The sequence below is a fragment of the Pan paniscus genome, chromosome 15, assembly GCF_029289425.2.
Source record: "Pan paniscus chromosome 15, NHGRI_mPanPan1-v2.0_pri, whole genome shotgun sequence".
Classification (NCBI taxonomy): Eukaryota; Metazoa; Chordata; class Mammalia; order Primates; family Hominidae; genus Pan; species Pan paniscus.
The window spans coordinates 101280218-101300157 of NC_073264.2; the positions used below are offsets into that span (position 1 = coordinate 101280218).

The 19940-nt window shown below is 57.8% G+C and overlaps 1 protein-coding gene across 8 annotated transcripts in view; it reads left to right on the forward strand.

Annotated features, from left to right (window-relative positions):
- Positions 1-17958, forward strand: part of EVL (Enah/Vasp-like) — a 172765-nt gene extending 154807 nt beyond the window's left edge. For 3 of the 8 annotated variants that reach the window (XM_034938126.3, XM_008958300.4, XM_003832852.5), the window contains exons 5-14: positions 458-522; positions 2254-2483; positions 3298-3419; positions 6450-6510; positions 9638-9701; positions 11311-11377; positions 11473-11535; positions 14899-14965; positions 15455-15512; positions 17423-17958. In XM_034938126.3, coding sequence (XP_034794017.1) covers positions 458-522; positions 2254-2483; positions 3298-3419; positions 6450-6510; positions 9638-9701; positions 11311-11377; positions 11473-11535; positions 14899-14965; positions 15455-15512; positions 17423-17460 — 835 coding nt within the window. In that variant the 3' untranslated portion in view covers positions 17461-17958. The other 5 variants (XM_063596121.1, XM_063596122.1, XM_008958303.3 and 2 more) reach the window with 4 other exon arrangements.
- Positions 17959-19940: the final 1982 nt, after the last annotated feature.

The following is a 19940-nucleotide window of genomic DNA, read 5'->3' on the forward strand; positions in this document are numbered from 1 at the left end:
AAAGAAAATGAGGAGTGTGGCCTTTGTGTCCATTTCTGCTGGCAACCAAAACACACCTGAGAACTGTCCCAGGAAGCTTGGCCAGGTCCACTAAGAACAGGCGTTCCTGAGGCTGGGTCTGTTGAGGCCACAGGCTCCCAAAAGCCAGGTGCGCCCATCTAGCCCAGGGAAGAGCTTGGTCACTCTGGGGAGTGGAATCACATTGGCCTTCCATAAGGAGCTCTGTGTTCAGTGTGCCTGAGACTCAGGAGACAGCTGGTGCTCCCACTTGCGGGAGCTGGACCCAGTCACATCGCCCTCCTCTGTTAAGTGGAGGCAGCCGTGGCACACAGTGGCGCTTGTGGAGCGCTGGCGAAACCTGACTCTGAAGCCGGGGCCGGCGGGCGCAGCACAGGCACAGAGTGTGGTGGTCTCCAGAGTGGAGGAGTCCGACTGCCCTGCTGTGATTACTTTCCAGACAAGTGATGGAGCAGCACCAGCAGCAGCGTCAGGAATCTCTAGAAAGAAGAACCTCGGCCACAGGTGAGAGCCCTCCTCCCCTAGGGCCGACTCCCATGCTGCTGCCAGGTGGCAGCCCCTCCACGTAGATGAGGCCCAGGGACACACGGGGCGCTCTGTGAGCAGCTATGGGGAGCCTAGGTCTCAAAGTGCAACCACCACTTCAGATGGTGAGGGTGGCAAGAGAGCAGAGCAGAGGCTTGGGGAGTCTGCTCAGCTGGGTCTGGCCACTACCTGCCAACCCTCTCTGGAGTGGACATTCAGTGAGCACCTCCCGTGTCTCAGGCACCGTGCTAAGGGCTGGGGACACAACTATGACTGCAGATGCAGTTCCTGCCCTCAGGAAGCCCGCTGTCCAGTCAAGGAGACAGTGAACCCACCCTTGTCGTGTCACGTAGTGCACACTGTGGCAAGTGACGTGCAGGTGCTGAAGGCCTACCTTGGGTCAGGAAGACTTCCCACAGGAGGCGCTGCCACGCGTCCGTCTTGGACGTTCGGTGGAGCTTAGCACGTTAAAGGAGAAGGACGAGGGTTTTCCAGAAATTGTCATGTTCACTGATAGGCAGAGGACTGGATAATTTACCAAGTGCTTTCATGTCCTTTGTCTTGTTTAATTTTCTCAAACACCCTATGAAGTGAGCAGGTGACTATTATCCTGTTGACTGATGAGAAACCCGAGCCCCCACTGGTTACAGGAACACTCTGCTCGTGAGATGCTGGCTGACCCCATCACCCCCACCTAGCTGCTGCTGGCCTCCTGCTCCCCGGCCAGTCTGCATTTCTGATGCAGGTCTGACACTGTCATCATGTCGTCCCTTCCCCATCACTCTTGGAACAGCCTGTGCCTGCCCTCTCTCCCTCTAGTGCCTCGCAAGCACTTCCCATCCTTTTCCTCCTTCCTCACACTTGCCTCCCCCCTTCACCTAACTGAACCCCTGCTCTCCGGTCGTGTCCCAGCTCCACAGTCACTTCTGTGAGGACGTCTTCCATGAACTTCTGGCCAGGCTGGAGCCCCTCTTTGTATGCCAACATGGCGCCGTGTGCCTGCCCTTGGTAACACTTGTCAGCTTGCCACAGTCCTCCATCTGCATTTACCTCTGTGATTCGTTGACTGTTCCTCATAGGCTGTGAGCACCCTGAGCAGAGAGCTTGTGGCTGGTTTTCCTCAGCACCATACCCAGCACCTAGCACAGTGCCTGGCATAAAACAGGCTTAGGCAGCACTGGCGGAAGGGGCTGGATGGATGATGCTGGAGCCCAGCACTCGGCATTGCGCCCTGACCCATGCCCCTAGTCGGCCCTGGGACCCACAGGACCTGCCACGGCCCCCAACGACCCAAGTGTCAGTCACAGTTGGATCTTGGTGACCAACTTCTGCCTAGGGGGTGCTAGGTGCTTAGAAGGAGCAGAGAAGAGAAGAGGCACAAACTGTAACCAGACAGCTTCCTCTCCCCCTGGAAAAACATGATTGGAGCAAGAGGAAATTGCCTGGGCTCAAGGAATGTTAAGCAAATAGAGGACACCTGTGGGTCCAGCCAGGCCCCGGAGTACTGAGGACACCAGAATAGGGAATAATTGTGCCAGAGCCAAGTTCATCCCGCGGAGGCTTCCTGGATGAAGCAGGCCTGGAGCTGTTCCTCATGCCTTTGAGGAGCAGCCTGCCCATGTCCTTCCTCCGGGGAACCTGAGCTGAGAGCAGCAGGCTTGGCCCCCAGCTGGGTGCTGGAGCTGGCTGAGCCTCACTGTTGTGTTTCAGGGCCCATCCTCCCACCAGGGCATCCTTCATCTGCAGCCAGCGCCCCCGTCTCATGTAGTGGGCCTCCACCGCCCCCACCACCCCCAGTCCCACCTCCACCCACGGGGGCTACCCCACCTCCCCCACCCCCACTGCCAGCCGGAGGAGCCCAGGGGTCCAGCCACGACGAGAGCTCCATGTCAGGACTGGCCGCTGCCATAGCTGGGGCCAAGCTGAGAAGAGTCCAACGGGTAAGAGCTCCTGTGTGCGGGGTGGGAATGGGACCGAGGGGACCCTTGTGCCATCTGCAGAGCGCTTGTGTTCCTTCCCGCATCTGCGAGACACAGCAAACTGCTTCCCTGCCCAAAGCTAGCTGGCCCTTGGCCACTTGTTCTCAAATGAGAAATCACATGGGACAGCACTTTGAAATTATGAAGTTAGCCATTGAGCCTCACATTGACCTTCATACGTGGGGCAAGAACTATGTCCCCCTTTAGAGATGAGGAAATTGAAGCACAAAGAGCACGAGTAATTTGCTCAAGTCACACCGTTTACCAATTGCAGATTTTGGACTCAAGCCTGGGTCTCCTGAATCTATGTCCATTGCCCTTTCCACTGTAGGAAGCTGTATGCTGGCAACTAGGTCCACCCGGCTGTTTCTTCCCTAAGCCTTGCTCATATGTTCTGGAACTGTGCTTGTAAGAATAGCTCTAATACAGCCCTTCAGCTTACATTGTGTTTCCTTCCCACAGGATAGTCTCTTCTCCCCTCCCTCCCTCCCTCCATGTGTCACGGCTGGTCTTGGCAAAGACACTGACCATGAGTCTGCAGGCCTGGGGAGTGTCTGCGACCTGTGTGACCTGGGCTGGTCCTTGTCCCTCTCTCGATTCTGGTTTTCTCCCCTGTGGGGTTGGAGAATAATGGACCAGATGGCCCCTGAGGCCCCTTGCAGTGCTGCTGCCATAGGATTCACACGCACACAGTCCCCTGCATCCCCTCACATCGTTGCTGCTCCTGTTCTGCCATCAGCAGCAGAATCTAAAACACGGCCTCCTTTTTCCTCAGCCAGAAGACGCATCTGGAGGCTCCAGTCCCAGTGGGACCTCAAAGTCCGATGCCAACCGGGCAAGCAGCGGGGGTGGCGGAGGAGGCCTCATGGAGGAAATGAACAAGCTGCTGGCCAAGAGGTGGGTCTCTACACCTCCCGAGACTTGGTGTGCCTAGCAGGAAGCTCCTGCCCCCGCCCCCAGCGCTGCACAGAGAATCCTCTCTTGACCCCAGAATCTTTGTTCCCTGGGTTTAGCCAAGCAGGGGAAACTGTTACTTAAGTTTTCCCTTCCCAAGGGGTTAGTCTGAAGCAGCAAGCCCACAGGAGTCCTCTAAACTCCAGATCCTTCATTTTAGCTCAGCAAATATTTCCTGAAGCATCTACCATGTACCAGCCCTGTCCTGAGCAGAGATAAATTTGGAGACAATTTCAGAGATAAATGCGGGAAAAAGAACAGTCCTTGCTCTTAAGATCCTAACAGAAATAAGATGTGGCCGCAGTGGTCGAGTTTGCAGAGGACACTCTGGTGAATGTGTGGTGAAGGCACCCCATCCTCCAGGGTTCTTTATGGAGGACTCAGGAGAAGGAGTTATGAAGGGTAGGAGCCCAGACGGCATTGCCCTGAGCGACGGAGAGAGAGTAGTTCCATCTACATCCCGGCCGGGCTCTTGGGCCTGAGACCTGGCCATGTGTGTCTGCTCGCTGCAGCAGGTGTGGCTGCAGCCTGCCATTGTGTCTCTCCGCTGTTCCCCAAATGAAACCCGAGCAGATGGGGAGATCATCCAGATCTTTCTCAAAAGGGATGCAAAGCTTGGATTTTATTTTTAAATATGACTTGGCATCAGGAATGTGCTCACCTTGGACTACCAATATCGTGGCTCACTTAGGCACCAGAGGGCACAGGAGTAGGCCTCACCTGCCAGAATAGAGGAAGCTGCAGCAGGGGCCCTGTTCCCTTGGTAACCCCACCTCCACCCCCTGCCACTTTGTCGCCTTCTCCTGGCCCTCCCAGCTGCCTTCCAATTGGCTGACCCAAGTGAGAACTCTGTGTGCCCAGGGTCTTCACACTGCAGTCCTAGTTCCTCTCATTACCTTCCCGTGGCTCCATGAGGATGATGCGAGATGACAGAGGCCCACAGCTGCAGGCAGCTGGTGTGGCGCTTCATGGCAGGGCCACAGCCTGGGTTTCCTGCCAAGGGGTTCTTTGCTTGCATCACAGATGGCAGGGAGGGGAGGCTCCACGTGTGTCAGGGAGCAGCAAGGTGGATCCGCAGCACGGGCGTCTCCGGAGCCTCTACTGGGCCTGGGCGTTTGTACATCGCCAAGACAGGAGGCAGGCTTCTGAGCAGTTTCCTGTGAGAGTAAGTCCAGGTGTGTGGGGCTTACAGTGGCCACACAAAGGCGAATGGCTCCGTGGGTGAGAGAGCCGGGAGGGCTCGCAGAACGATGAGGGCGTCCTGTGCTGTAAGAGGGACAGTGGGCAGAGTTAAGGCTGGGAAGGCTGCCGCCCCCTGTGCCTGGAGAGCTGGGTGTGGAGGAAATGGACCAAAAGTCAGGCTGGAAGACGGAGCCTCCTGGTGCAGGGCATCAGGTTCCACCTCAGAGCACTCAGAGGCGAGGGTGGGCCACAGAGAAATAGAAATAGTTTTGGAAAAGAAAATATGAATGCTTTCCCTAAGTCCTAGACCAAGCTGAGGGGAAGCACCTTTCTGTCTGAGAACAGGAAAAGGCCAGTATTGCCAGGAGCCAGTGAGATGCCAGATGCCGGTGGGAGAGTCAAGGCCCTCCCAAGAACAAACATGCTTTGCATAGCTCAGCAGGGATCAATCAGGTGCTCTCTGAAATCCACCTCAGTGATGGCTACTGGGTGGAGCCGACGATGAAAGTGCCCTTGCCAGGTTTCTTTTCATGTAGGTTGTCTCCCGCCTCTGAGGGCATGCAGTTGAGTCTCCCAGCAGTGGAGGGCAGGAGGGAAATGAACGTGGACAGAAAGCTCCTGTTCAGCAGCACTTTCACAGACACTCATCCCGCCTACACTCCCCGTGAGCGGGTGGCTTGGTCAGCGTTCTGTTTCTAGGAGATGGGACACTGGCTGCTGGGGGGTAGCTGGTGAGGTGTAAGTGATCGTGGCTAGGCCAGTTAGGAGACTCTGACAGTCCAGGAAGAGATGATAGGGGCATGCAGGAAGGTGTTGAAAGTGAAGACAAAAAAGACAGGCAGGTACCCAGATTTAGAGAACTGACCAGGCTGACAGTTATAAGAAGCTGGTGTCAGGGATGATTCCCTGGTTTCTGGGCTGAGGGACGAGGTGGGCAGACCTGTCCTGAGATGAGAGCTAAAGAAGGGGGCCCCTGCTGTAGCTGAGGAGGCTGCCAGGTAGGCCCATCACAGACAGGTGACAGCCTGGCCACGGCCCATTATCACACCTCAGACCAGCTCCACGCTTGATGGGCAGCTCATCTCAACTTGAAAAGCCACAGAAGCGTATCTCTGGGAAACACTGAGGGTCTGCCTGCCTCTGTAGACCTGGGAGGTCAGCACATACCACTGAGGCCAAAAAATATGGGTGAGGTTTTAGAGTACATGAAACGGGGATTCATACTGGGGAGGTGCACGAACCGACTCAAGGGCGTCACGTGGACCTATTCCAGGGCTCCTCTTCTGAGCATTTCCAGGCTCTGAGTGGCATTCTAGATTGGGGAGGGCGTGGCTGGGTTAACTGAGTTCCAAGACACAAGGGCCTTAGGGTGACACAAGAAAGTGTCCAGTGTCCCGACCTGTGGGACAGACTGCAGCCCAGAGAGGTGCCTCTCTGTCCCGTGTGGCCAGGCCTTCAGTGTCCTGGGAACAGAGCGTGCCCGCCTCCCCTCCACGCCTCAGATGCTACAGCTGCTGCCAGTAGAGCTAAACAGACATAGAGGCATCTCGCCCTCTCTGCCTAGACCAGTTTTGTGTCCCAGGCCATGACCACACGGAGGGCCTGGACGTTTGCCTGGGCCTGGCTCCTCACCAGACGGGGCCTAGACAAGCCGCCTCCTTCACACCATCGTTTTCCCACACAGGTTTATCTGAGGACCGGGGTGAGTCTGGCAGGGTGGAGGCAGAAGAGTTCTGGGACAGTGAGAGAACGTGAGGAGCTGATCTGTATCTTCCCCTTCTCTGTGCCTAGGAGAAAAGCAGCCTCCCAGTCAGACAAGCCAGCCGAGAAGAAGGAAGATGAAAGCCAAACGGTGAGCAAGCGGCCCGCCCCACCCTCAGGCTCCCCACTGAGATGAGCGCATCGCCAGGGAGGCTCTCTGGTCTCAGGCGAGGCCTTTGGGACATGCGTGGGTTGGGCGCTTCATCAGGTGATTCACAGGAGGGGCGGAGGGTCTCTGCGGTGCTTGTCCCTGCGCCACCCTGGCCCCAGCAGCAGGCCTGCCCTCACTGAGCACCCCCGACCAGACACTGCTCCACCCTTGGAGCTGCAGCCTGAGGCGCTGGCCACTGCACCGCAGGGCTACCTCGCCTTCCCAGGAGCCCCGGGGAGCACAGACCAGCCAGGGTCTCGTCGGGACTGGGACTCCAAGAGTACACTGCAGAGGGGCACGTCTGCCAGAAGCCCAGAGAGGTTTTTATTTTCAAATTATTTCTGTTTCTAAAGACTCCTCTTCCAGCAGGAGCTTCAGGTGAGCTGTGGCAAAGGAGCCCTAGACCCCTGGCTCTTGTCCTTAGCAGGCAGCCCAGAGCCAGCCTGGCTGCCAGAGCTCCCAACATCTGCTTCCACTTAGGGCGGCTAATTCTCTTTTCCTCTATGTTAAGCTTTTCCTATAAAAAGACTCCTACTGACAGGGCTAAGTTTAGCCTTAACTACAAATGCCTTGAAGGTTCCACCTCAGTGCAGAATCAGAGAGGAAATAAAACTGCCAGGGACCAGAGCAGGCTTCCTGCCCTGTCCTCCCATCAGTCAGGGTCATGCTGGTGTTACCCTGAGGCTATAGCCCTCCCAGCTGATCCACGCCTCTCAGCCCCGTCCTGGGCACATATGGGTCCCTTTGCCCCACCAGCCAGCTCCCATTCAGCCTGCACTTTCCTGCATCAACCTTACACCTTAAAAAACAGCCTCCCGGCCGGCTCAACACTTCACACCTGTAATCCCAGCACTTTGGGAGGCCGAGGCAGACGGATCACCTGAGGTCAGGAGTTTGAGACCAGCCTGGCCAACATAGTGAAACGTCATCTCTACTAAAAATACAAAATTAGCGGGGCATGGTGGCGCATGCCTGTAATCCCAGCTACTCGGGAGGCTGAGGCAGGAGAATCGCTTGAACCTGGGAGGCGGAGGTTGTAGTGAGCGGAGATCGCACCATTGCACTCCAGCCTGGGCAACAAGAACGAGACTCCGTCTCAAAAACAAAACAAACAACAACAACAAAAAAAACAGCCTCCCGACCCCCAGGCCTCACAAAGCTCCTCACTACTTGATCCCAGCCCCGGTCTTCTCCCGAGGCCCTCAGCACAGGCACGACTGCTCGTGGAGACTCGTTGTCTCCTGCCAGATCTTAGGCCCTTGGAGGGCGAGGCCTGGGCTTCTCACACGTCCACCATTCCCATACCTTGCACATGCTGTGGAGTTTAGCCAACTGACTTGCCATGAATTTCTGAAATTGCAGGCCACGGGATAATCACAGACATCAAAATACTGTGGCCTCGCTCCAGCCACAGCCCTGGGGCTCTGAAGACATCGCTGGCCTTTCTTAGTCAGGTGCCAGTATGTTGCAGTCCCAGCCCCTGAAAACTAAAACTCTCGCTCCTGGAGCTCTAAGAAGAATGGATTTCAAAGCCCAGGGGCTTCTGGAAGAGGAACATTCTTGAAACCTTCAACCCCAAGGATAGCACTCTCCTCCTCAGACCCCCATCTTTTCTGTCTTGTTTTTCACAGGCCCCTGGCTACAGCTGGTTCTTGTTTGCCATGGTCCCTTCTCATACCCAGGACTAGCGTCTAAAGAGAGCAGGGCCTTCAGAAGATCCACACACCACACAAGTGCAGTGGGAGGGAGAGAGGCTGATGGCCGGCACTCGTTTTCTTGTTCATGCTTCCTGGTATTTCCCCAGTTCTCTGCAGTGAACATGCACTAAGTTTATCATTAACAGAGAAGAAAGAAGGCTTATTTGAAAGACGAAAAGAGCCCCAAATGTGGAGTCCGGTGACTTGGGCAGGCACTCTGCCATGGCAGAGCTGGCCCTGGGCCAATGGAGTTACTGCTCCGAGGACCAGTTCCACCACCTGAAAACCTGCACCCAGGCACGGCCGCCTCACAGACTGTGCGACTGCCAGAGGTGGGGTGCAAGTCTCTGTGCCCAGGGCCTGGGAGTGCTGCGGCCACCTCTTTCCCAGCCTAGAGTCAAAGCATAACTTCCCTTTTAAGCAGGGAGGGTTTTAAAAAAATAACATACAAGAAAAGATGATAATTTTTTAGTGACTCTGATGTCACCCTGTATCGCTTTCATCGTGGCCCCCACATGTGTGTGTTGATTGACATAATCTGTTATTCAGCTGTCTTTAAAATGAGGAGGCCTGAGAACCTCATCCCAGCACCTGCAGGCTGGCACCTGCTTTTGCCTCTTGACCAGAGCCTCCCGGGACTTACTCATTCACCACACAGATACGCAGGGCGTTCCTGATTCTCGTGTGGGGATGTAGTGAGCAGAGGAGACAAAGCAAAGACCTCTGCCCACGGTGACAAGGGAGAGGTTCTTTGCTTCAGATCAGAATGACACGTCAGGTTGGATGGCCGCCTGTCAACAGCTCAAATGCTGTGCATTCTGCTTCATCAAGTGGAAGGATTACTCTTATTACTTAATCAGTGGCATGTTCCTGATGCTGAAAAGCCATCCTGATGCACATGCCATGCATGATGAGTGTTAGGTGTCCCCACTGCTGGATGAACACGTCCACTGTTCGAGCATTGCCACAGACCTATTACACGGGCAGGTGTGTGTGCTGCACAGGGGGAGCAGGCCAGTCCACGGGGTGCTCATGAGAAGTCAGTGAGATGACATACGGGAGGCATCCGGCCCAAGGGGGAGCTCAGGGCTTGCGGGTGTTGAGGGCCAGAAGGAAGTTCTATATCACCCTGCTGAGAGCCTGTAGCTCCCTGTAGCCTTCCCCTTCCCCAGCTTTGTCCACTGGCTCGATTCTCTCCCCACTGAGATTTTGCGTTTTCACTTTTAAATATTTAATGTTTTGCTAATTATAAAAGTCATATGTGTTCATTGGGAACATTTGGAAAACTGAGGTTTTATGAAGTGTCCAATGATGTCCTGCCCTGGCCCCAGGTGGCCTTCCTAAACAGACTCCCTTCTTCTCCATTTTAGGAAGATCCTAGTACCTCCCCCTCTCCGGGGACCCGAGCAGCCAGCCAGCCACCTAACTCCTCAGGTGAGAGGGCGCCCCCCGCTGACCCCAGTGAGGCATGAGGTCTCAGAGTGGGAGGGGGACCCTTCGGACAGGACCCTCTGATCCAGCCTCTTTAGTATGCCTGAGCAGAGGGCCAGGCCACAGGGAAGCCCATTTCTTATGGGTCCCCCAGAGCCTCCCCCAGGAGCCCATGTGGGAGCACAGGAAGTGCTAGAGCAGAGCCACTGTGATGGGTCCCCAGGGTGACCTGCATGTCACCTTCCCACCAGGACCCTGAGTCCCGCACGAGAGAAGGCACTTGCCTGACGGCACATATTCAGGGTGGGAGTTTGTGTCCAGGGCTCCTGAGGTAGGCTGGGGCCAGTGCTCTTAAGAGGTATCAGTGTCAGGACTCATGTCTCCCGGTGAAACACCAGCTGATGACCGACATTACAGAGATGGCAGTAGATCTCGCTCCACCCAAAACGCAGCCCCTTCCCTGGCTCAGGTTTCTCTCTGTCTAAGCTGTGGCAGATGGGAGGTAGTTAGGAGACTATGATGAGGCTTCGCAGGGGAGGAAGACCCCAGGGTTGGTTGTTCATTCGACAAACATCTTTGCAGCACCTGCTGTGCCAGGCCTGGGCTCATGAGCACAGCGAGGAGAGGCAGGGGCGTCAGGCTGCCCTAGCTGGGCAGAGGAGGCTCTTGCCAGCTGTTCGCGTGTGTCTCTGGGGCATGCTCAGGTTGGGTGTCGCCTCCCTGTGAAACTGCACGCCATGTCCTCTCCTCCTAAGTTTTGCCTGGTGTCTTGATTTGCCAGGATGCATAGGTTCCTGGCTGATGAACATGATCAATACCCCTGCCCTGTTTGCTTCTTCCAACAGCCCAGTGAGTGGGCTACGTGGTTCCCATCTGTGTGCAGAGTGGTTTGCTCAAGGCCACACACCTGGGACATGTCTGTAGCCCCAGGTCTAGTTCCTGCAGGCCCAGCGCCTGTCCGAGAAGGTGGCTTTGAGGAAAACTGCCTCAATCCCACCGTTGGTCCGCAGGGTGCCAAGGCTTAGCTCTGGGCCAGGCAGCTGCCCCACTACCCCTAGAGATTTTGTCTTCTGCCTCTGCTTATCCTGCAAAGTCAACGAATTGAAGTTAATGCAACAAATCTTTTGGAGTAGAACAAAATATAATCCAATACCACTTAAAAAAGAAAAGACAAGCCATCCAGAATGGGACAGAGCCAGGCGCAGCATGGGAGGCAGACTAAGGAGCCCCTCAGTAGCAGGTGCCGGGCCGAGGGGCCTGGCCGCCACACCACACGTGGGAGCAAGGCTGTGCTGTGATGTCCGGGGAGGTCGTGCTTGCTCGCCCTGTGGCTTCTAGTCACTGGGTCCCTTACCAGCAGGCTCACATTCCAGAGAGACCTGGCACAGTGAAGGGCTCAGAACCAGATCACAGGTCAGGGTCAACCTGACCTAGGCCATGGGGGACTGAGAACAAGGTGCCAGGTTTTGGCTTAACTCAATCAGACCTTCCTGCCACGGGGCTCTGCACCCTTGGCATGGGTGAGGGCTTCCTGTTGGGGTGTTTAGGGGATTGGGGTGGCTACTGAGTCCCTTCACCTGTGAGGTTCTTCATCCATGAAATGAATTGACAGAGGCTGGCCGGAAGCCCTGGGAGCGGAGCAACTCGGTGGAGAAGCCTGTGTCCTCGATTCTGTCCAGGTGAGCTGCCCCAGGAAGGCCTGAGCAGCGAGGCTGGTGGGGCAGAGGCGGGCGCTGGCGCCGATTCACATGTCTGTTTCATTCCATTGCCGTAGAACCCCGTCTGTGGCAAAGAGCCCCGAAGCTAAGAGCCCCCTTCAGTCGCAGCCTCACTCTAGGTACCGAACAACCCTCCTGCTCACATGTCCCCCAGGGTTTGGGGCTCCTCTGTCCCCCGTCCCGTGACTAACAACCTTGCACGCTGTCTCACGTCCTGGCATTTAACAGCTTGCTCTGCGAAGGTGGTCTGTTCTTTCAGACCCAGGACCTCGGGGTCCTGTCAGCCAGCTCCTCCGTCTTTTCCCTCTGAGGGAGAGAGCAAGGCCAAGGAGGGCAGTGGCCTGTCCACAGAGGTAGTGCAGGGGGGCCAACATGGAGGCCCAGCTCTGGACTCACTACGTGTGACAGTGGGCAAGCCTCTGTTTTCCCCCCACAAAGTGAGGTCTGTTAACCCCTGCTGCACAGGGTGGTGGTGGGGACAGCTGTGTGAGCAACAGCTGGACATGGGGTGTGGTCACTAGCCAGGGCTGCACCCTACAGTTCAACTAGTCCTAGCACTGGCGCTGAGCCCCACCCCTTTCCTCCAGCCCAGAGTCCTTCCTCTGCGTCCAGCACACAGAACCAGTTTCCCCACAGACATACTGACCATATTTCCCAAGCCAAAAGCTGGCATGACAACATGATAGAATATTTGGAACTGAGATTGCCCAAAAAGGCAGAGGCAGCCAGCCACATAGTATCTGGAGGTACATGTGGCCTGAATTGGAAGGCCTCTAGAACCTGCATCAAGAATGTCTCCATCGCCACCACAAATTGAAGGGAAACCACCCTTATCACAGAGCAGGAGGCATTGAAACTGGCCTTGCAGAGCTGAACAGGTGGTGAGAGCAGAGCAGTGCAGGTGGACAGAGATGAGGAAGTCTTAGCAGTCAGCTGGGGTTTGTCCAAGGCTTGTGGTCAGCCAGGCCGTGTGCTGGGGACAGTCCCTGCCTGCAAAGAGCACCGTGTGAACAAGGCCACTGTGGTCCTGAGGGGTGCTCTGGACAGGGTGCGGGGCCACATGGTGGAAGGGACAGGGTGCTTTGCGGAGTGGGGTGGGGCAAGCCTCTGTCGGGAGCTGGCATTTTCGTTGACCCGGACGAGGAGGAGTCTGCTCTGCGGAGATCATGGGGACAGCCTTCCAAGCTGAAGGAAGGGTAAGTGCCAGGGCCCTGAGCCTGCAGCCACCCGCCAAGCTCCCCCGCACCTCCACCTCGAAGCAGACAGGCCATGGGGCAGGGGAACGGGAAGGGTGAGGAAGAGGGTGTGAGGGAGCGCGGAGTTAGAAGTTTGCATTGTGTTCATGTGCAGGGCCCAGTCATGGAACTTGAGGCACAGGGTGCCATGATGGAGGCTGGGAAGGGGAAGGCAACCAGAGTGGGCAAAACGAGGGCCCTGGAGCAGACACAGCAGCAGGGGGAGCCTGCAGCGCTCCCAGCGGACTCCGCCATGTCCTGCTGGTGGAGCAAAGGCAGGCTGCCATGTTGTGAGTGGCAAAGGGTCGCTCACTGGGCAGGAACATTGTCAAGGCCATTCATGCTTGGAATAGGGTCTCTCTTCAGCTCTGAGGCAAATCTGTTCTCTAATTTCCAGATGACTTCAAGGGGAGCATGTACCACCACCCCTCTGGTGCGTCACATTGCTTAGGAAGCCTGCTGTGTTTATCACTGGGTGGCTGTCAGGGCTGAGATGGAGAGGGCCAGGGCCTGGCGAGGTGGAGCAGTCGGCCCAGGTGTCCCAGCAGTTGTTGCTGGAACAGGGTCTGGAACCCACAGGAGAGGCCTGAAGGACCCAGGGGCCTCTGGCTGGATGCGTTTGCCTATCAGGACCCAGAATTACTTACAGACCTGTTTAGGGCTAGGTTTGGCCTCTTTCTTGAGCTCATCTGGAGGGGTGTGGGAACACTCATTCTTCATCCTTATTCTCCCTGGCTGTGGGCAACACTGGTCCTCAGTGTCACCAGATGGTCCTCCTCTGTGCCCATGACCCCTCAGCACCAAGGCTGGCCCTGCCAGATAAATGTGTGTGCCCATGGTCACACCCAGGGGCACAGGCCACATACGTTTCCCTGAAACCTTGGGCTCCAGCCTCCATCCCGTCCATGTGGGAGGGAACTTGGGTCCCAGCAGTGTGTCTTTCAGCACCAAGTCACGTTTAAAAGACCAGAGAGACAAGCATTTTGCCAAGATCTTCCAGGGAAGATGCATGTGTGACACATTAACATTCAAATCAGGCCAGCGCGGTGCTCATGCCTGTCATCCCAGCACTTTGGGAGGCCGAGGCAGGAGGATCACTTGATCCCAGGACTTGGAGAACAGTCTGGGCAACACAGTGAGACCCCCATCTCTACAAAAAGTTAAAAAAAAAAAAAAGAAAGGGCACATGTCTGTAGTCCCAGCTACTCGGGAGGCTCACTTGAGCCTGGGAGGTTGAGGCTGCAGTGAGGCATGATATGCCACTGTACTCCAGCCTGGTTGACAGAGTGAGACCCTGTCTCAAATAAGTAAAAATAAAATTCAAATCGGTTACCTTAGTTCGGAAACTTTTCAAAGAAGTAGTCCACGAGAACTACCTCGAAAGAGCAAAACCAGCCAGGTGCAGTGGCTCACGCCCATAATCCCAGCACTCTGGGAGGCCCAGGTGGGTGGATCTCGTGAGGTCAGGAGTTCAAGACCAGCTTGGCCAACATGGTGAAACCCCGTCTCTACTGAAAATACAAAAGTTAGCTGAAAATACAAAAGTGGCACATGCCTGTACTGCCAGCTACTGGGGAGGCTGAGGTAGGAGAATTGCTTGAACCTGGGAGGCAGAGGTTGCAGTGAGCCAAGATTGCGCCATTGCACTCCAATCTGGGGAACAAGAGCGAAACTCTGTCTGAAAAAAAAAAAGAGCGCCACCCCATGGGAGGATGTTTCTTGGGGGAGGTGTGCTATGCCCGAGCAGGCTCCAGCACCAGGGGGCGCTGGTGTGTCAGGAGCGCGCCTCCAGGCCGGTGTGAACTCTGCAACTTCACATTGTACCTCCTGCCGCCGCTGCTGCTTCCCCGAGCCCCAGCTCAACCTGGAGCATGAGCTCCCACCCTGAGGAGGAGGCTGTCAATACTGTGTTTCTTTCCAGGGAGGCAACGGGTGGGTGCGATGTTGTCACTTAAGTTGCCACCTCTGCATAAGAGCTCTCTGATCAGAAAGCAGTTTCTCTGTTGACCCCAGCCAGCCTTGGCTCTCGGGTTGGGAAATACAGTCACGGTATCCATGGAGACCTCTTGAGGTGGAGACGGGGCGTTAAGTCCTTCTCAGGCAGTCTGAGGTGGCCGGAGTCTGAAGCAAGCAGCCTCTATGGAGCGAGGGGAGCAGGTGGGCCCAGCCTGAGCGGGGCCTCTGCACAGCCAGCTTTCCCCCACACCTGTCTCCAGCCAGGGCACCCACAGGCCCTTTCTCTCCCAGGATGAAGCCTGCTGGGAGCGTGAATGACATGGCCCTGGATGCCTTCGACTTGGACCGGATGAAGCAGGTGAGCATGCCCTGTGCCCTTCCCTCAAGAGGCTGAGGGCAGCCAGCAGGCGGGGGACCGTCTCTGACCAGCACGGCCAGGCAGGCCCTGGGGGCCCACATGTAGCTGCCAAAAAGCCAGTCAGGGAGCAGCCACGGCAGAAAGGGGGTGCCCAAGCCTGTCCTTCGTCCCCAGCCCCTGCCATCACCAGAACTAGGATGTCCCTCAACCTTTCTGGGCACCTCCCTCAGGCCTGCCTCTGGGGCTTTCTGCCCCGAGGAAGCCCTTAGTTTCAGTGGCGTCTACCTGAGGGAGGTGGCAGCAGGATTTTCCCAGGCCTCCCATGCCGTCCCCCCTCAGCGTGGGAAGGGGGCCACGAGGAGACAAGGGTGACAGATGCAACTCTGGAGAGGCCCAGGAGGCCCCAAGCCCTTTGGACATGGCCCAGTCCAGGCCGGCTTTTCCGTCTCCACTGCCTGTCCCTTCACCTGGACACTCCTCTCCCAACAGGAGATCCTAGAGGAGGTGGTGAGAGAGCTCCACAAGGTGAAGGAGGAGATCATCGACGGTGAGTGCAGCCCCACTGGGGAGGGTGGCACCCAGGTGCGGCCGCAGGACAAGGGTCCCTGTCACCCAGGCTGGGGGCCTCCAGTTTTGAGCTGGAGCCCATACTGCACTGGGCCCTGTGAGAGATTTCATTCTTCTTACCATCTCTAGTTGAGGAAACAGGCTCAGGAAAGCTGAAAGCTAAGTGGCTTGCCTAAGAATCTGTAGCTCCCTGGTAGCATGACACCCGAATCTGACCTTCCACATCCCCGGCACCTTCCTGGAAGACCCACGTGGGAAGAGCATGGAGGGGAGACCCCAGCATCGTTCCAGAGCCAGGTCTGGAGGAGCCACCTGAGCTGCTGTCATTCCACCCCCTGGCGGTTTATACTGCCTTCTTGATACTGCCACCTCCAGTCACTGGTGTTGGGCTTCTGAGGTGACCACTCTGCCTTCCTGGGGGTACAGGAAGACCAAGGTCTACAGAAGCACCTTCCAGGCTTGAGCTCGTTCACAGCCTGCCTGGCCCTGGGCTGGGGACCAGGCGGGGAGCAGCCTCTGGCTCCAGAGCAGGGTGGGTCTCAATGCATCACATCCGTCCTTCCGGTTCCCAGCAGAGCCTTTGAATGCTCTGCCTCAGATCTGCAGCCAGAGGAAAAGGGGGAGTGGGCAGGGCAGACTCAGTCTAGGGACGAGCTATGCAGCACAGCCAGTGCCAGCTCCCCACGTGCCTCCCCAACCAGGGTGATAAAGGCTGACACCTGAGTGTGTAGCTGGGTCTGGCCCGCAGGGCATCACAGTGACTGGGGCAAAAGGGTCCCACAAGCGCACAGGGGTGGAGGCTGATGGCAGAGGGAAGAGGCAGGTGGGAGCCCAAAGACCCAGGCCTCCTCCCCCAGCCGGCCCACCCTTGTTTGAGCAGAGAGCACTCAGTTCCTGTTTGTCCAGTTCCCCCAAAGGCCTGGGCTGGGGAGATAAGGAGTTAACAAATGAGGGGAATGAGGCAGCCTGGGCGATAGGCAGGCACTCAGCCAACTGGTCACACCGCCTTACTGCTGGGTGCCGTCTGGCCCCAGGCATAGCTGGGTCAGAAACCCAGGGCCCACCACAGCCTCTCCACCTGCTGTGGGTGCAGCCCCAGGTGGAGCCCACCCTGGCTGAGAGCCCGGGGCTAGGCATGGGCCATACCAGGGGCTCTGAGAAGCAGCTCCCATCCCCCAGCCCCCACAACCTTCTCCTGGCTGTTGGCTCTTGGCCCAACAAGGTCCATCCAGAGAGAGGCCTGAGTTGACATAGAGGAGGGGGAGTCCGGGAGGGGATGGATACCAGAGGAAGGAGGGAAAGGCCCAAATTTGGGAGGCCGGCGATTGGAGCACTAGCTTGGGGTGGTGAGGAAGCTGGGGGGAGGCAAGAGAGGACCCTGCCTCTCCTGAGGAGTGAGCAGAGCCAGGGCAGTCCCTGGGGTCCAGGGCCAAGATTTCCTGCTGACCCCTGCAGGAGCTGGGAGGGCAGAGCCTCAGCCTCCACTATGTTGGGGGAAGGGTTCCTGGGCCCCCGGCACCTGGACACCCACCTGTCCAGAGCCTACAAAGACCCTGCGTCCCCACACAGCAGCTCCTCACACCAGAGTTCTGGTGCCCAGCACTCCTCAGCAGCAGTGAGGCCACAGGCAGGGCACCGGCCTCTGTCCCTACGCCAGGTCCTCCCCTAAAAGGGCAGTGGCAGCAGGGGCCGCCGCAGAAGGAATGGCAGATGAGACCCAAAGCCTTTGGTCATCACCCCAGAGGTCTATGCCAAAGCCTGGGTGGGGCTCCCAGGAGATGGAACAGGGACACATACCAGGCAGGTCCACGCCAGGGGTGCGGGGCCCTGATGAGGAACCGGGCTGCACTGGTCATGGCTACACCTGAGCCGCCGCCACCTGTCCCGCAGCCATCAGGCAGGAGCTGAGTGGGATCAGCACCACGTAAGGGGCCGGCCTCGCTGCGCTGATTCGTCGAGCCCATCCGGCGACAGAGGACAGCCAGAAGCCCAGCCAGCCCCAGACTCCAGTGCACCAGAGCACGCACGGGAGCCTGGGCGCGCTGCTGTGAAACGTCCTGACCTGTGATCACACATGACAGTGAGGAAACCAAGTGCAACTCCTGGGTTTTTTTAGATTCTGCCTGACACGGAACACCAGATCTGCTCGTCTTTTTTGTGTTTTATATTTGCTTATTTAAGGTACATTTCTTTGGGTTTCTAGAGACGCCCCTAAGTCACCTGCTTCATTAGACGGTTTCCAGGTTTTCTCCCAGGTGACGCTGTTAGCACCTCAGCTGGTGGTGACAGCCGGCCCAGCGTGGCGCCACCACACACCGCAGAGCTGTCCAGGCACAGCTCCGTCCCCAGCGCTCATGGTGTTGAAACTGTCTGTCATGCACCACGGTGTCTGTGTCCACACAGTAATAAACGGTTTACTGTCCGCACCCTCGGGCTCAGGCCCTCGCATTGGTCCATCACGCTCCGGGCTGGGGATGCCCCTTTTCAGAGACGGGCCCGGGACCACGGTGACCAGGAGTCGTAGGAGCAAGATGGCGGTCTTCGACAGGAAGCTGGGCTCAGAACATTCCCAAGCCCCGGGAAGGTGGGGTGGTGTCCTGGGGCTGGGCCTCAGGTCCTGCCTGTAGGGAACTCCCTACGAGATCTCCAGGAAGATGGTCCCTCAAGTGCAACCCACACCCCCGAACCTCAGAGGACTCCACGTGCATTCTGACGGGCAGGGCCCTGCGAGCGTCCTGTTCAGGGGAGGGATGGACTTGGGGCTTAGCAGGCACCAGGCAAATGCAAGGCAGCTTTGCCTTCTCCTCGGCCCCACAAAGTCTCCTGGGAGGACCACCTGGCCTGCAATGTGCTGTCCCAGGCCCCTGCCCTGAGGCAGCAGCCAGAGACAGAGGTTCTGACCCTCAGCTTCAAGGAACCAGGGCCACCAACAGGCAGGCCTTGAGATCCTGTGACCATTCATGCCCCCAGTTCTCCCACATGGCCTCCTGCTGCCACAGAGCAGTGTGCCCAGCAGCCCCCAAGGGCCATGGCAGGGGAGGGAGCCGGCACTGCCTGCTGGGACCCAGTGGCTGATCTCAAGGGCCGGCTCCTAGCACACTGCACGTTCTTGGGCTTCCCGGCAGCCCTAGCAACAGGAACATGACTGCTCTGCCCCTTAGGAGGCTCCACTCTCTGAGTGGCTTCGCCTAGGCTTCACCTAGGTCTGGTGGCACTTTTAACCCAGGGCCTGCAGACCACAGCTCAGAGCTGCTCTCTCCCGCTTCCCTGCCGCCCCCCAGGCCAGGAGGGCTCCCCCCAAGGCCAGGAGTCTCCCCAGGAGCGCTCAAAGGACTGTCTTCGGAGCCATCCTCTGACCCTGGGCCCGGCCTTCAGTTTGTGGGTGAGGCCTGGACATGCCCCTTTGCGCTGTCTGCAGAAAAGTGTGCTGAACGAGGCACCCCCTCAGGCACAGCAGGAGGAGCGGGTGCTCTGGGTTCCCCTCAGCCTGTGGGCGGGCCTGTGTGCACAGGGAGGGGCCGCCCGGCTCAAAGTCCTGGTGCCGGGGCCAGCAGCACTTCCTTTGCAGAACAAGTCCTGGGCTCAGGCCTCTTCCCTGCGCCACTCAGCAGGCTGCCCACTGGGACATGGGAGGCCGGCGCTGTGCGGGGCCACTCCCAGGTATAGGGGGAGACCTGCATCTCCCAGGTCAGCAGGGACAGCCCCTGGCACCCCACTCATGGAGAGGCCTTCAAGCCCTGACTGTAGCCTCAGTCTCCATTCCTAAGTCCTGGAGGCTGAGGCCGCCTTCCCCAAGGCGGTGGTGGGAGCTGCATCCACTGCTGGATTGCAGTGGGCCCGCTCCATCCCTCTCTGGCAGGGAGGGCCTCGCTCAGGCACCCCTCCTGCTGCCTGCCCACCTCTGGGACATCAGGACCCACCCCAACCCAACCCAGCCCTGCCCTCCAGGAGAAGACAACCTCCTAGGTCGCAGCTGCACCCTCAGCCCTTCTGTAGAAAGGACCAACACATTTCTCACGTCACGCACACTCCCAGGACGCTGCCCGACCCGCATCCCTCTGACCTGTGGCTCACCAGGACAGTCACCTGCCCGGCCAGCCCCCGGGCTTGGGTGCCAGATCTGGGCAGAGCTCCTCCAGCCCCTCCTCCGAGCTGGTGTGGGGGATAGACCCTCTCTGGGCTCAGGGACGCTCCCTGCCGCGGGAGCGCATACAGAGAGCAGGAGGTGAGCAGGCCCAAGGGGTGGGGGCAAGGCAGGTGGTGTGGGCTCAGGGGGATGGGGGAGCCAGCCTCTGCGTGGCTCAGCCAGGCAAGGGAGCCGTGGGATCCCCGGGCTGCTAGGAGGGATTTGGAACCACACAGATGACCAAAGTGAGCTTTCTGCTGTCCACACCTCAGTGTGTGTGCA